This window comes from Nyctereutes procyonoides, unplaced genomic scaffold (assembly GCF_905146905.1).
Source record: "Nyctereutes procyonoides isolate TBG_1078 unplaced genomic scaffold, NYPRO_anot_genome, whole genome shotgun sequence".
Taxonomy (NCBI): domain Eukaryota; kingdom Metazoa; phylum Chordata; class Mammalia; order Carnivora; family Canidae; genus Nyctereutes; species Nyctereutes procyonoides.
Window position 1 is genome coordinate 65,665,479 of NW_026575046.1, and position 14,123 is coordinate 65,679,601.

At 56.7% G+C, this 14,123-nt stretch overlaps 2 protein-coding genes across 3 annotated transcripts in view; one reads left to right on the top strand and one right to left on the bottom strand.

Annotated features, from left to right (window-relative positions):
• Positions 1–13,408, top strand: part of CUNH10orf105 (chromosome unknown C10orf105 homolog) — a 30,587-nt gene extending 17,179 nt beyond the window's left edge. The window contains exons 1-2 of one of the 2 annotated variants that reach the window (XM_055325092.1): positions 10,862–10,931; positions 12,700–13,408. In XM_055325092.1, coding sequence (XP_055181067.1) covers positions 12,705–13,076 — 372 coding nt within the window. In that variant the 5' untranslated portion in view covers positions 10,862–10,931; positions 12,700–12,704 and the 3' untranslated portion in view covers positions 13,077–13,408. Of the gene's footprint in view, positions 1–10,861; positions 10,932–12,699 lie in introns of those variants that run through there. The other variant, XM_055325093.1, reaches the window with a different exon arrangement.
• LOC129509498 (cadherin-23-like) overlaps positions 6,345–14,123 on the bottom strand; it is a 322,243-nt gene continuing 314,464 nt past the window's right edge. The window contains exons 28-29 of the mRNA XM_055325089.1: positions 7,311–7,371; positions 6,345–6,482 (exon numbers count right to left, since the gene is read on the bottom strand). Of these exons, the coding sequence (XP_055181064.1) occupies positions 6,479–6,482; positions 7,311–7,371 (65 nt within the window). The 3' untranslated portion in view covers positions 6,345–6,478. The remainder of the gene's footprint in view (positions 6,483–7,310; positions 7,372–14,123) is intronic.

Below are 14,123 nucleotides of genomic sequence, written 5' to 3' on the forward strand. Positions count from 1 at the left end.
CCCAACACGTACGACCCCTCTGCGGCTTGGCCTTGGCATGAGAGATATGCAGAGAGATTTGGTTCTGCTTCTGGAGCCTCTAAATTCATGCTCAGGTACCTCCCCCCGCCGCCGCCACCTGCCCTGCCTTAGGTATTTAGACAAGCAGCAGTGGGGAAATTAGGGATCTCTTGTAGAGTATTAGCCAAGGGGCAGCATCCTCAGAAGACTCCATCTGGTCCCTCCAGCCAAAGGGTGCTAGCACCAAGGACACCCTCCCCCATCCTCCTCACTCCTCCTCCTCAAATCCCTCGGCCTCGCCACCTTCTTCAACCAGGAGCTCGAGCTGGGATTCCTTAGCTGCAGTCCACAGCCTTCCAGGGAAATGGCCATAAAACCTCTCAGGGAATCCCAGACTTCTTGAAGTCATTTTCAAAACTCAGGATGGATGTGCATATTTCTAGGGAGGGACATGTAGCTCTTACTAATGTCTCAAAAGGACTCCTGATCCAGGAAAGGCCATGAACTGCTGGGCAACAGTGACACAGGTGACGTGAATTGTACCAATGTGCCGTTTAATAAGGGACGGCAATCCACCTGAGAAGTTTTCAGACCAATTTCCCTGCCACCCCATCTTGTGCCCCAGTGGGGGCTGAGGATGCCGAGAGGGGCTGACGTGAGGGAGGCACTGGGAAACTGGGAGCAGCTCAGGGAGCCTCTCCAGGGGGGCAGTGGACTCCTAAGAAAGTGCTCCTCTCTGGCTGTATCCCTGGCCTGGGGCAGAGGCTCAAATAGCTGGGCCCCATGAAGAGGGCCACCCTGACTGACTTGGCCACATTCTCCTTTGTTTTGTACCACCAACCGTGGCCATCTCGGGGGCTCAGGGTCCTCGGTGAGGTCCGGGCTGCCTTTAGAGCACTGCAGCACACTGCCCCTTGGGAAGCCTCTATGTGTCAGGCTCTGAGCTAGCACAGGCCCACAGGACACGGAGCCACCGCGGGGCAGGCCTCAGCCCGCTGTGTGACAAGGCCAAAGGCTAGCCAGGAGATGCCATGTCCTCCAGTGAAAAATCTAGACTTCCCGAGCTTGGTACCTCTTGTCTCTCCATCCAGAAACTGGGACAACTCTCCCACTCCACTCCTTCTAGACCTGGGCATCTGGTGGGGATGCCACCAGGACGGTCCCCAGAGCCCCACCCCAGCTTGGGAGCTGCTGAACAGGGGAGCCTGCGGCATCCCAAGGATGACAGGCAGCAGTGGGAGAGACCATCTGCGGAGGGTCCCTGTACGGAACAGGACTCCCTCGTTTCCCTAGCCGAACTCACCAGTGTCTTGATCGGTGGCTCGGACCACGATGACTGATGTGCCAATGCCTGCAGTCTCTCGAAGCCCCAGGCGGCTGTACTGCTGCTGTGTGAACACAGGGGCCTCGTCGTTGACGTCCTCCACATACACTATCACCTGCAGCCAGACCGGGGGCAGAAGGTCAAGGTGGGGTGGAGACCAGAGCAGGCCAGGGCTGGCCTTCCTGGGCCTGCATGTGTGGTCACTGCTCTCCTGGGCCAGCAGTAAGCTCCCCTTAACTGGGCACCATGTCCCGCCACCTTGCACAGTACCGGGCATGGGGCAGGTGCTCAAACATCATTTTATCTTACTCTTGGCTCTGCTACTAACCCGGTGGGAACCTGTGACTTATGAGTGACTCTTCTGGGCCATCAAGCTGCTCAGCTATGAAATAGTAATATATCAGCCTGATAATTCATGCTCCGTGCCACTTCTAGGGTTGTTAGGAAGACAAAACCAGCCAGGCCTTGCAAAAGTGCTTCAAAAGGTTGAAGTGACCCCATTCGAATATCAAAATACATCTGAGAGAACAGTCAGAAAGATGTTAATTATGATTGTAGCAGAGGACGCTGGTGCTCAGACCCCTTTGGGTTGTTAGGCACTTTCTCTGGGTGCTCTCACTGCCAGCAGCCAGCAACCCTGGCTCTCGGTGGGGGACTCATCCCACCCCACCCAGGCTGCTGGAACATGCACACCCAGAGAGCCAGAAGTGCCTGGGAATTATGTCCCCTGGGGTAGCACTTACCCAGTGACTGGTGGGAGTGGAGTATAAAACACTCTGACTTCCTCAGCCCTGATTGGGCAGTTGGAGTGATTTTCTCCAGAGCTCCCTGTGGGGCTGAGTCAAAGTGTCCCCCCACCCTGCTGCCTTTCCTTCCCTGTTCCATGCTCCTTCCAGCTTTTCCTGGGGACACTTCCTACTTATCGTCTTCATATCCATTCTTGACCTAGGATTTGCTTCCGAGGACCCTGGCCAAATAAGTGGCTCTATCTGAATTGTGGAATTATGCATAATTTCCATCACTGCTAATCGGTCCTTTCTAATTGCTCTTTAAAGCACACACGTCTTGTGTAACAGAAGAAAATCAGTTCCAAAAATGTTTATGGAGAGAGACGTTTATGGCTGGAGATCAGGGTCACAGAATATTTTTTTTTTTCTACACCACCTGCCCCTGACCCTCACATACACACAGGAGCACAAGGAGGGTCTGGCCCAGGGATGGGCAGGATCAGGTCTGAGTCTAGAAGGACCAGGGTGGTAAGGGAGGGCAGTGTGTCACAGAGCGCTGGTGTTTAAGGAGACACAGGGTATCCCAGGGCCCTCTCTGTTTTCCCAGATAGGGAGAAGGGGGGAACTGAGGCTCAGGGATGGGGAGGGACTTACTCAAGGTCTCACAGGAACTGAAGGGGCAGGAAAGAGAGGGGGTTCTCAGTCCACCAACCTCTACTCCTCTCTGCTCTATGTTGGGGGCGAGCTGGCCTCAGAACAGGAGTCAACGTCCCTCCAGCCTGACAGAACCAGGGTCAGCAGAAACTTGCCAGCAGAGTAGGAGCATCGAAGGGGCAGGGGGCATGGGCAATAGTGTGAGACACAGATCTCACACGTGCCCAGCAGCACTCACGGTGGGGCCGCAGCACACACCATCGGAGGGCACCAATATCGGGTTTCTGATTGATCCCTGGCTTTGGGATCAGCCCTGGCTTCTCTTCTGGGCATAGCTGGGAATTCACTGGGGAAGTGAAGGGGCTTTTGTAGCAGAAATGGTGGCCTGATTTGTGGAGAACTTTAGCAGGGGGCAGGGGAGGTAACAGTTACGGGGAGGAGAGGCATGTGGGGGGTAAAGGTTTCTCTATCCTTCCCAGCTCTTGGGGTTCCTACAGTCCTGCTGTGTCATCAGATTTCCACGTCTAGACACGCAGAACCCACTATGCAAACTAAAGTGCCCACCCCAGAGCACAGCTGTTCATAAGCCGGAACCGTCTCAGTTTGGTTTCACCAAGAACTTGGCTAGGAAGATCCTGGGTGGGGTGGGTGTGGGGGGAATTTGCATGGACAGATTTCGGGAACTCTCTTTCTGTAAACAGAAACTAACCATCCATTTTTCAAAACTGTGAGCCTTCCCCTTCCCGAGCCTGCCTGTCCAACTGGCCTTTACCCCAAGGCCCGTGGGGACACAAACAGGGCCAGTCTGCCAGGACCATAAAGAGAAGGGAGGCAGGGACACCTGGGTGGCTCAGTGGTTGAGCATCTGCCTTCGGCTCAGGGTGTGATCTTGGGGTCCTGGGATTGAGTCCCGCATCGGGCTCCCCACAGGGAGCCTGCTTCTCCCTCTCCCTGTCTCTCTCTGTGTCTCCCATGAATAAATAAATTAAAAACCTAAAGAGGAGGGAGGTGGCATGGAGCCTGGGTGTGGCCTGTTCTCCACGAGGCTGGCTCCTCGCCACTATCCTCTGGTTGGTTTCAGCCTTGTTTTTAGCAGCCGAGACAAGAGGCCTAATGCTGTGTGGTTTGCAAACCTGAGAGACAGATGTACAGGAAACGCATAGGTCTGCCAAGTTCTTCTAAGCGGGAGGGCTCAGCTGCTGAGCTCCTGGGCTCCCCGGAGAACCAGCCCCATCTCCGGCAGGGACGGGGCAGCGTGCGTGCATACGTGCAGCGGGCATGTGAGGCTCCCAGGCTCTAGGAGGGAGGGCCTTTCACTCCAGGCTCCTGGGCCCTCGTCTGCGCTGTCCTTGGTCTCTAAAGCAGGGACTGGAAAATGTGGATGGTCCCCAGAAGCCACCTCTGCCACTGCTGGGCAATGCTGGAGTCCCCACCCTGTGTCCAGGGAAGTCCCCATGTTTCTTGGGGCTCAGAGGTGTGGGGGCTGTGTCCTATAATGGCTATCATGCCCCTGCCTTGGGTGCCAGATCCTAAATTCCCACCTTAAAATAGCTCAGGGTTTTAGGCAGTGGACCGTGTGCTCTGAAGGGCCTGTATGTGAGGCTGCAGAGCATAGAGAGTGGAGCGAGCGACCTGTGTGGACTGCTTGGGTGTGAAGCCCGGCTCTACCCTTTACTGCTATGTGACCCTAAGCACGTTGGCCGATCCCTCTTTGCCTCTGTCACCTCCTCTATACAATGGGTATAATAACAGTGCCCACCTTGTAGGGCTGTTATGAGGGTTAAGTGAGTTCAAGGGCATAAAGCACTTAGAAAGTGCCTGGCACAGAGGAAACACCAGGTGAGGACTTACTATTCCTCAGGGTTCATGGGGCGAGGACCAAAAGGAAGGTGGGCAAGCAGGTGTGCTTCTGGGTGCCCCATCCCCACACTGACGGGCACAGCAGGTTTCAATCCGGTTTACGCTGTCCCCTGGCACACTGCATACCACTTTGTTTAAAAAGGTTTGCGGTCAGGGGAGCCTGGTCTGGCTCAGTGGGTGGAGCATGCGGCTCTTGATCTTGGGGTTGTGAGTTTGAGCCCTACATTGGGTGGAGAGATTACTTAAAAATAAAATCTTAAAAAAAAAAAAAAGTTTGCAGTTACGGTGTCAAGGTTAACAGGAGCAGGGCCTAGAGACAGGTGCCCACCTGCTCCTGGGAGGGTGGGAAGCGACGGGGCCACATGGAGGGCTGTGATGAGGAAGCTTAAACTCCAGGTTAAGCCAGCCCTGGCTACCCTCTGTGGCCTGAAGTGGGCCCCACAAACAGCATCTCTGACGTGGGTGCACTCATTAGCATGTGGGGAAGCAAGGCACAGTCATGCAGGTGAGCAGAGCTGTGTGGGAATGCCCCCATGTGGTCAGGTCACTGAGTGTGACACGAAGTCACCAGGGTCCTGGAATCATTCCAAGCAGCCCCAAGGTGTAAAAACAAACCCCAGGGAGCTGAGGCCCTCAGCCATCTCTGCCTGGCAGATCTCCCTTCGAGGGGCGCTGTAAGGACCCAGACTGCTCTTTCCATCTCCTCCTGGGCCAAGGCTGAGGGGGGCATCAACAGGACATGGCCAAGGCTGAGTCACCGACTCCCCAGCACCTCCTGTGTGATGGTGACCCCGGAGAAGGCTTCTTCTCATTATTTCCAGCCTGGGGAAATCGTAGGGTGGAGATGGGGCTGATAAGCAGCTCATTTTGCTTCGCTCAGTCCTGGGTAAAAGTCCCTGCTCACTCCCCACCCCGGCCTTTCCTATCTCCCTCCTACTCTTCGCCTCTGGGGTCTGACTCACTTTCCACCTGGTTCTGGGGAAGGGGCTGTGAGCTGCTGAGTGTGCAGTGAGGGTAGGCAGGGACTTGGAGGGCTCATCTCACTTACCTCGGCCACCCCCCTGCCACTGGGCAGGATAGTGCAGAAACCGGCCAGGAGGAGTATCTGTGTATCTGTCTTTGACTATTCAGGAAGAGGAAGGTTCATTTGATTTCAGCCACAGAGGGCAGGGGCTCAAGGTGCGTGAGGGCGGGCAGAAAAAGATACATATGACGGGGCAGCTGGGAGTGGCAACTGGACTATTTTGGGGACACTTCTAATGGGAAGTGCACTGGACCTGGATTTGGAAGACCTGGCTCAAGTCCTGGCTCTATCACTAGCAGCAACTCTGTACCTCAGTTCCCTTGTGTGTAAAATGAAGTTGGTAATGGCTCTGCCTCCAAGGTCCTATCTGTGAAATTTCCTTGGCTCATCCTTGTAAGTTGTGTGCATGTGGCGGTGAGTCCTGCAAGGACACCTCTTTCATCCCTTAGGACACACATTGGCATCACTGGCCCCGTTCCCAGTCTGGAGAAACTGAGGCTCAGAGCAAAATGACACTTCCAAGATCCCAGGCTGGACTTTGGCATCCCCTACCACAACCCTCGCCCCGGGTCACAGGGCACCTAAACCAGTGGTGGTCTGCTCTCACCGGGTCCAGCTGGTGCCCATCTCTGGTCCACTGTGGCCTTGGCCCGCCTCTGAGGCCACTGCTGAAGGGGATGTGAGGCCTCGCAACCTGCTGACCATCTATGTGCAAGCCCCCACCCCGCCCCCCACCACCTTACCCTGACGGAGCTCCGCATGGGGCCCAGGTCATGGTTGTAAGCCTCCACTATCAGCACGTGGGATGAGTTCTGCTCCCGGTCCAGGGGCCGGGGCCCTCGCATCAGGAGCCCATTACTGACATGGATTCGGAAGTTGTTGCCATGGTTACCTGTGGGGAGGGACAGAGGAGATGCATGAGCTCTGGCCTGGAGCAAGACATGGGGGGCCCAGGCCCCCAGAATGCCGACCCTGCCCAGAGGTCTTGGGAGCCTGGCCGAAGCCCATGATGGCAAGAAGTCCTTTGCCTCATGCTGCCCTGGCCTGTTAGGATCCCACCTGGGACCCTCCTTATGGGAAGGCCGGGGGGAGGCGGGGGGAGGTTCCCTGACACTCCCACACCCTGATGTATCAGTGGATTCAATATTGCAGAAGGGTCTGGGGCACAATGGAAAGGGGAACCCAAACCAAATTCTTTGTGGGTGGTTGAATTGAGGACTTTGTGTATGGTTTTGGGCTAGTCCAGGACCCATTCCCCCAGCTTGGGGCAAAAGCACTCTGATTTCCCTTTGGGGATCCACCTTCCTCCACTCTCACCCCATGTGCTCTGAACAGGGGTGATCTTACCCCAGATTCCCAGCGTGGGCCGATTGGCAGATTTTAGTCTCTGGCCAACAGTAATTGGTTCGGGGATGGTCACATGCTCTATCTTGGGATGATGACGGCCTCTGGGGGGGCTCCCCTATCCCAAGGCCCCCTCTGTCAGGGTGATATCCCACAGGAGGAACTTCAGGAGCGTAGCAGTCAAATGCAGCGCGCTCACTCAAAAACAGCCAAGTGCACATGGTCCAAGAGTGTCCGTTCCCTCCCCTTGCCCGCCCGTGTGTATGGTGCTTGGGGCTCTCTGGGCCTCACCTCCCAGACTCCTGGCAGCCTGGGGAAGCTCTGCCATCCCAAGGGCAGGAGCCCGGCCCCCTCCATCCTAGGGCAGCCCACTCACCATGAAGGATGCGGTACCACACACGCCCAAACTCGCCCTCGTCTGCGTCTGTGGCCTTCAACTGAGGGAGAATGAAACACACGGTCACTCTCAGGGTTCTACTCCACAGGAGAAGATTGTGTGTGAAGCCCCTTCTTGCCCTCCACGCCACCCGCAGCCATCCGTGACACCCAGTGACGGTTCTATGCTGCCCTGAGTGGCAGGCACCTGCCAGTTCTGCTCTTTGATCCTTCCCCAGGGTCCCGGGGAGGTTGGGGAAGAAGGTAGATGATGGCACCGTAGCTCTCCGGATCTAGGCTTGACTAGGCCAGCCCATGGGAAGCCGCTTCCCTCCTTCAGCCCATTTTGAGATCCCAGAAGCCTCATCTGGGTGGGAGGGAAGGTGGCTAGGGGGCCGGATTGTGTGGGTGCTTCTGGCCCTCACTTTCTCAGTCTGAAGCCATTCTGGCCGCACTGAGTCCCAGGAATCCCACCTCCCACCAGGTGGCTCCATATTCAGTCACCCACACGCTCACTCCAGCCCAGTTTCAGATCACCCCAGCTTGCTGGGCTGTGCCTCAGGCTCACGCAAGGTCTCTGGTGGAGCCCGGGGCGTTGCTGTTCTCACTCAAAGACACGACGCAGCGTTCAGCCCTTTGCACACAGAGTCCGGCCTGGAGGCTGCTGGCAGAGTCACAGCCCCAACCCAGGCCCCATCAAACCAAGAACTGAACACCTACTCTACGCGCCATCCACCTGAGAGGAGTAGAGAGAGGCTCCCCTGGCAGGTGATGCAGGAAGAGGCCCGATGCCGCAAGGCTGGGAAGACTCGAGACCTCAGTATGTTGTCTCAATTTGTGGTAAACTGCTTTGTGATCCCCTCTCCTCTCCTTGCCCTGCACCCCTGTGGTGTGCACCATTGCTACCGGGTTCTTACTGGGCTGCAGCCAGTGGTGACTAGTCCGGGAGAAGGCACCTCACCAAAACTTGGGTCAATCTCATCCTTCGCCAGGATTTTGGACGTTGGGCCCTGAGAAAGAAGCAAGTCCCGCTTCCTGCTGGTGAGAACTGGGAGAATGAGAGCTCCTCTTCTGCCCCTCACCAGCTTGGCTGCAGCCACATGGATCTCCTTGTTTTTTTTTTTTTTAAGATTTTATTTATTTATTCATGAGAGGGGGGGGGCAGAGACACAGGCAGAGGGAGAAGCAGGCTCCGTGCAGGGAGCCCAACATGGGACTCGATCCCAGGTCCCCAGGATCATCCCCTGAGCCCAAGGCAGGCTCTAAACCACTGAGCCACCCAGAGATCCCCACTCCTTACTCTTTCTTAACTGCCAAGTGCATGCTCCCTCCTCCACCGGCCAGCTCTCCCTCCACATATTTGCCTGCTCACAACCCTCTCAGCCCCTTCAGGTCTCTGCTCAAATGTCATCTTCTCATCGGGCCTTCCCTGAGCACTGGAGGTGGAGGTGCATTCCCCATTCCATTACCTGGGCTGTCCCTGCCCCCACCAGCTTCTGACACTGTCTCCTTGCTTAGTGTCTACACGGCCACAGAGAGGAGGGGCACCTTGGCCCACTGCTGTATCCCCAGTCTCTAAGACAATGGCCCTGGCACAGTGGCCACTGTGCTGTATTTCTGGGAGCTCGTGGTGGGTCCTTTTGTGGAGGAAGCTGCTCAAGACTTAGGTTCCTTCACAGGGAGCTGGCTGCTGGGGAGTTTGTGGGGGGACTCTGGCTTCCGGGAAGAAAGAAGGCTGGGGGAGGGTGTGTGTGTGTGTGTGTGTGTGTGTGTGTGTGTGTGTGTGTGTGTAGGGAGGGCTGGAGCTTCCACCTGGAGGGCCTCCAGGGGCCCACTCAAACTCTAAGGAGCAGAGCTGTGGCTCTCTCTCAATTTTGTGCTTTCTGCCCTAAGATCTCCTGGATCTTTGAAAATGTCTCTCACCCCTCACTTCACAGTCAGACGCACCTTCAAAGGGCAGGTGCTCTTCCGGGAACCTGAGGGGTTAAGCCTGGAAGGTGAGGGGCCCAGGGACGCAGGAGGGGAGCCAGGGCCTGGAACTGCTAGGGCCTGTCACTTCGCTGCTAGGCTGTGGCCTCTTGTCCCCCCTCGTCCCCTCTCCCGGGTAACCTGGAGGCTGGCAGGCACTGAATAGCCGGCTGCAGACCATACCATTCAAACATCGGATGGGGGAAGGTGAGAGCCGCTGCAGAGGCAGTGAAATGGTCCCTGTGGCTCTCCAAGGGCCTCCACCCTGGCCCTTGAGAGGGCTCCAAGGAGACCGGCTGGAGAGAGACCCTGGGAGGGCTTGGGAGCGCCCGGGCTCCTCTGCACAACCCAGTTGCCATCCCTACCCCCTTGGCTGTCCCCTCCCCCAAGGCAGGGCCCCAATTCTCCCAGACAAAGCCAGGACGAGCTGGAGAGTGAGTGACGACTAAGGCCCACCCTGCCCAGCCTGGCTGAGTGAGGGGCACAGGGCACGGCGGAGTCACCGTGGGCACCTGGTGCTCCCTGGCCCTCCCGTGGACAGCAAGACAGCCTTTCTACCCAGCTTGGGACTGCTGAGCGCTGGCTCTGAGGTCAGTGCTCCGGGGAGCGTAGGAAAGGGCGTGGTGAGGAAAGTGGGGCCAGACCCTTGTCCGGGGTACTCTGGGGAGGATGTGGGGGTGCACTCAGACCCGGGGAATCCCTCTTCTTTTGTGGAGAGTGGAAACAAGGCCCAGTGAAGGATAGTGACCAGCCCAAGGCAACACAGCAAGATGTGTTCTGAGGTCAGGGCCCCTGCTCCAGCAGGCACTGCTCTGTGGAGTTCTGAGGGAAGAAAGAAGGTTCTAGACTGAACTTGCAGACATATGTCCAGAGCAGGGCCTGCCAGTGTGCCTTGGGTGTGCGGGGAGGGAGGAGCTTCAAACTGCCCTCAAGACTGTTCCCAACCTTGGTCTGGTGGAGGCCTCATTTCCCCGCAAGCAGCTGGCCCTGGGTGGATCAGAGGGGCTGTAGAGGGACCTGGCAGCTGGTTTTGCTGTGTGTTCCAGGGAGGGTGGGTTGATATTTTCAAGCACTTTAGAATCTCTGGCTTCCAAGAAAACTAGTAAGATGCTAATTATAGCTCATTAATCTTTCTATTAAAGTCCTTCCCCAAGGACTGAAGTCCAGACCACCTTTACTATCCCAATAGGATCTGCGGATCCTTGTGAGGGCCTTACAGTAATATCAGGGCTAGCAGGATTGAGACCTCTCCCACTTCTGATTGTCCTCTTCTCTCTCCAGCCAAGTACTGCCCAGGGTAGGCTAGAGGGCCAGTTTTCTCCCTCTGGGGGACGGTGGTGGGCACACTCCAGCCCTTCTCCATACCCCTATTCAAGGGCGGGCCAACCCACATATGGCTGCCCAGCCAGAGTGCTTTCTAGGCCCAATGCCTGAAAGCAGAGGCCGTGGGCAGCTAGACGGGCATCAAAATTTCCAGCTGGGAGCTGGGAGGGGTTGTGTTCTGCCTGGAAACGCTGGAAGGAGTGGTGGCAGGGAATGGGTGGGAGGCGGGGTGGGGTGCCCTGGATGCCCTCAGTTGGCTGGGTGCGGGACCAGGCTGCAGGCAGGAAGGAGGCTGAGTGCAGGGACCCGGAGTAAGGTCCTGCCGCTGCTGGTGAGTGCCTGGGGTGGGGACCGGGGGTGCTCCATAGGGCAGGGGCTGGGGGCCCCTCCCTGCTCCCCATTGCCTCCTGACACAGGCTCTGTAGCCCGCGTACAGAGCCTTAGCACGACTCCGCCAAGCGCCATGCTAGAAACGCAACTGTAAGTTCATTCTAAGCTGTGAGCTAGGGGAGAAGGAGGGAAACCTGCCATCCCCCACCGCAGGAAGGTCTCCAAGGTCAAAGAGAAAGAAACGATGATCAAAAATAAAAGATAGTCAGTGCTGGCCTGCAAGCTGGAGGTAGCCTACTTGTGTGTTTTGTTTGGCCTGTCCTAGTGTTTTGAGTTTTTGAAACTTCATTTCAAATTTTTGGGGGTTCAAGGTCATTTCCTTTGCGGCGTATCCTTGTTCCCCGGCTCCTCTCTTGTTTGAACCAAATTTGAATCCGTTGTCGACATTTAAATGTCTGGAACACTGGCCTGAAATGTCGAGATTTCTGGCTTCTTTTGGGAAACTCTTGGGAAACCACACTGGGCCTGCATTCCATCAGGCTGGCCGGGGCTCCTCTATCTCTGAGGGCACTGTCCACGTTGGCCCGCCACCAGTCCTCTGTGGCCACATGTCCTCTACTGGCCGGGCTCTGTAAGTATTTTCATCTGCAACCCCAGACATATTCAACCAGCAGCTCAGCCTGACTTTCCATCTCCAAAGATCCTCTGCTGGGCTCCCTTTAGTGATAACATGGGTTATGAGTTAGGTCATGAGCGATAACAGGTGACTGCTGTCTGGGGACCGTTTCGAGCCCTACCTTATCAACTCTGTAGCTATTTGTGGGTTATTTCTTACCTATTCTATAATGGCTCAGTGATCCCAGAGGATTGGGAGCCATAGAGCCAGGAGTCTAGAAACGTGGTTCTGGCCCATTGCTTGGCAATGGCTCCCAGTGTGGGCTTGGGCTTGGCCTGCCCTTGTTGGGATCTTGGTTTCCTTACTTGTCACGGGAGCAGGCTGGGCTGCACTGGGCAGTACCAATGGGAACGCCCATGGCACCAGGCAGGTGACATAAGGTGTGTAGAGGGCCTGTGGGGGCGGTATGCTGCTCTGGGGGCCAGAGATCTGTCTAAAGGGGACAACTGCTGCTTGGCCTCGGCTACTGGGTACCAGGCAGCAACTGGCCCTGTGTTGCCCTTGTTGAAATTCTGGAATTTCAAGAAAAGCCAGATATCCAGATATTTATGTGAAATCTCTTGGTTCTTGGTCTGTGACTTTTAAAATATTCACAATTAACTGAAATTTATAAAAACACTACAAGGGTCCAATGAAACATACCCGTGCCCCTAGTTTGCAGCCCCGACATTAGATAATGGTCAGGGTCCTTGGCCAGTTGCAGCATCCTATAACTGATGACTTGTTCTGGGTCACAGAAAGACCTATTGATGGAGTTGGTCTCACATTCCCAGGTTTTCAGGTATAAGACTATTGTAATTCACGAGAATTTATTTTTTTAATGCCAGGGCCATTACCCTCCTGTCTCCTCTGTGGCAGGTGGGCAGGGGATATAGCAGAACAAGGACAAGAGTTCAGGCCCAGCTCCATCACTTTCTGCTGTATGACCTAAGACTTGTCGCCTCTCTGGTCCTCACTGTTCTAACCTGTAAAATGGCCACGATGGCATCTGCAGCTAGTTTCCCAGCAGCCACCCTCCATCAGCCTTCCCTTCCTTCAGCAGCCCTGGGTCCAGCTGATTTGTCTCTGAGCTCCTATCCCCTTCCTGTTGCAGGAGCCATGAGCACACCGAGTTCCAGTCCCCTTGCCTTCCTCACAGCTCCTGTCACTCCGGGCAGCCCCGCAGAGGCAGTGGACCCCCTCCCCATGCTCATCACCCTCGCCTGCATCTTCCTCCTGCTGGCCAGCTGTCTGCTGTTCATGACCCTCTGCAAACCTGCCGCCCTGGACCCAATCCACCGTCGGGCTCGGGAGTGCATGCCCCACCACCCCGGGAGCCCCAGTGAGCCCCAGCTCAGGCTCTGGAAGCGCCTGGGCTCTCTGCGCCGCTCCCTGCACAGCTTCCACCGAGGCAGGCCTGTTCCTCGACGCCCCCTGCCTGGCTTTGATGACAGCCACGACTGTGACTGTCCGGAATCTACCAAGATGTGACAGGGGTGTCTCCGCCATCCAGGACCCACCCACGGATCCTCCTGCCTCGGACAGAGCCTGGAACCAGGGGCTGCAGAAGCACGTAGGCCCCACGCTCAGCCCCAGTGGTCCCTGTGTGCCCAAGCCCATGGCCTTTCCCAGAACAGCCCTGGGAGGAACACCTGCCTCTCTGCAGACCCTCTAGCTGCTGCCTGCTGAGAGCACTAGGCCAACTGCAGGGCCAGAAGGTATGACCTGGGGCCCCCCAGTACCCTCCTCTGGCAACCAGGCACCAACCACCTCTGGGAAACAACACCCCTGCTTCCCCCCAGAAGTCCTGCTCACCCTCCAGGTGCCAACGCATGGATTCCAGCTGGGGTTGCCAAACTGGTTTCCCTCCAGCCAAGTGAAATACTCGGCCCACACAGGGGGCAAGGTACTGTTGTGCCCTCTGTGCCAACTCAGTGCCCAAGGCAAAAGGAAAGCCAGGGACTCCTCCCCTGGGAATTCCCAGGCCCCAGGAGCATTCGCCTAACAATCCCTGGGTGCAGCCAGCACCCTCGAGGTGGGTCATATGTCCCGGTGCCTGCTGGGAGGAGGGCAAGCAAGAGGCTCTCGGCACTGCCCAGCCAATCACCATCCTGGCAGCCGTCTTGGTGGCCCCCCTCGAAGGTGCTCATATCACAGTGGACCAGGAAGGGGCTGAGAACAGGTGAAGGAACTCCTTGCTAGGCCAGGACCCATGCTGGGAGGCATTGCCAGGAGCTAGAGGCGATGCCACCCGGGCTCTGAGGGCACATCACAGCGCCCCTGCCTCATCCAGGGAAGGAGGCATCCTCCCTTTGGGGTAGGAGGGTCCAGACCGGTCCAGGACAGCGCCTCAGGACTGGACCATGCTAGGTACGCTGAGTTTCTAGCAATCACGTCACTGACTGGCTACCTGTCAAAGCAACCCCACCCTAGAGCGGGCTTCTCGGAATTCCAAACCCCCAAACTCTCCCCACGGGGCCGTGGCTGTACACTTTGGTCCCAAATTTGGAGAGCAAACAGAGGAGTTCTGAGCTGTCC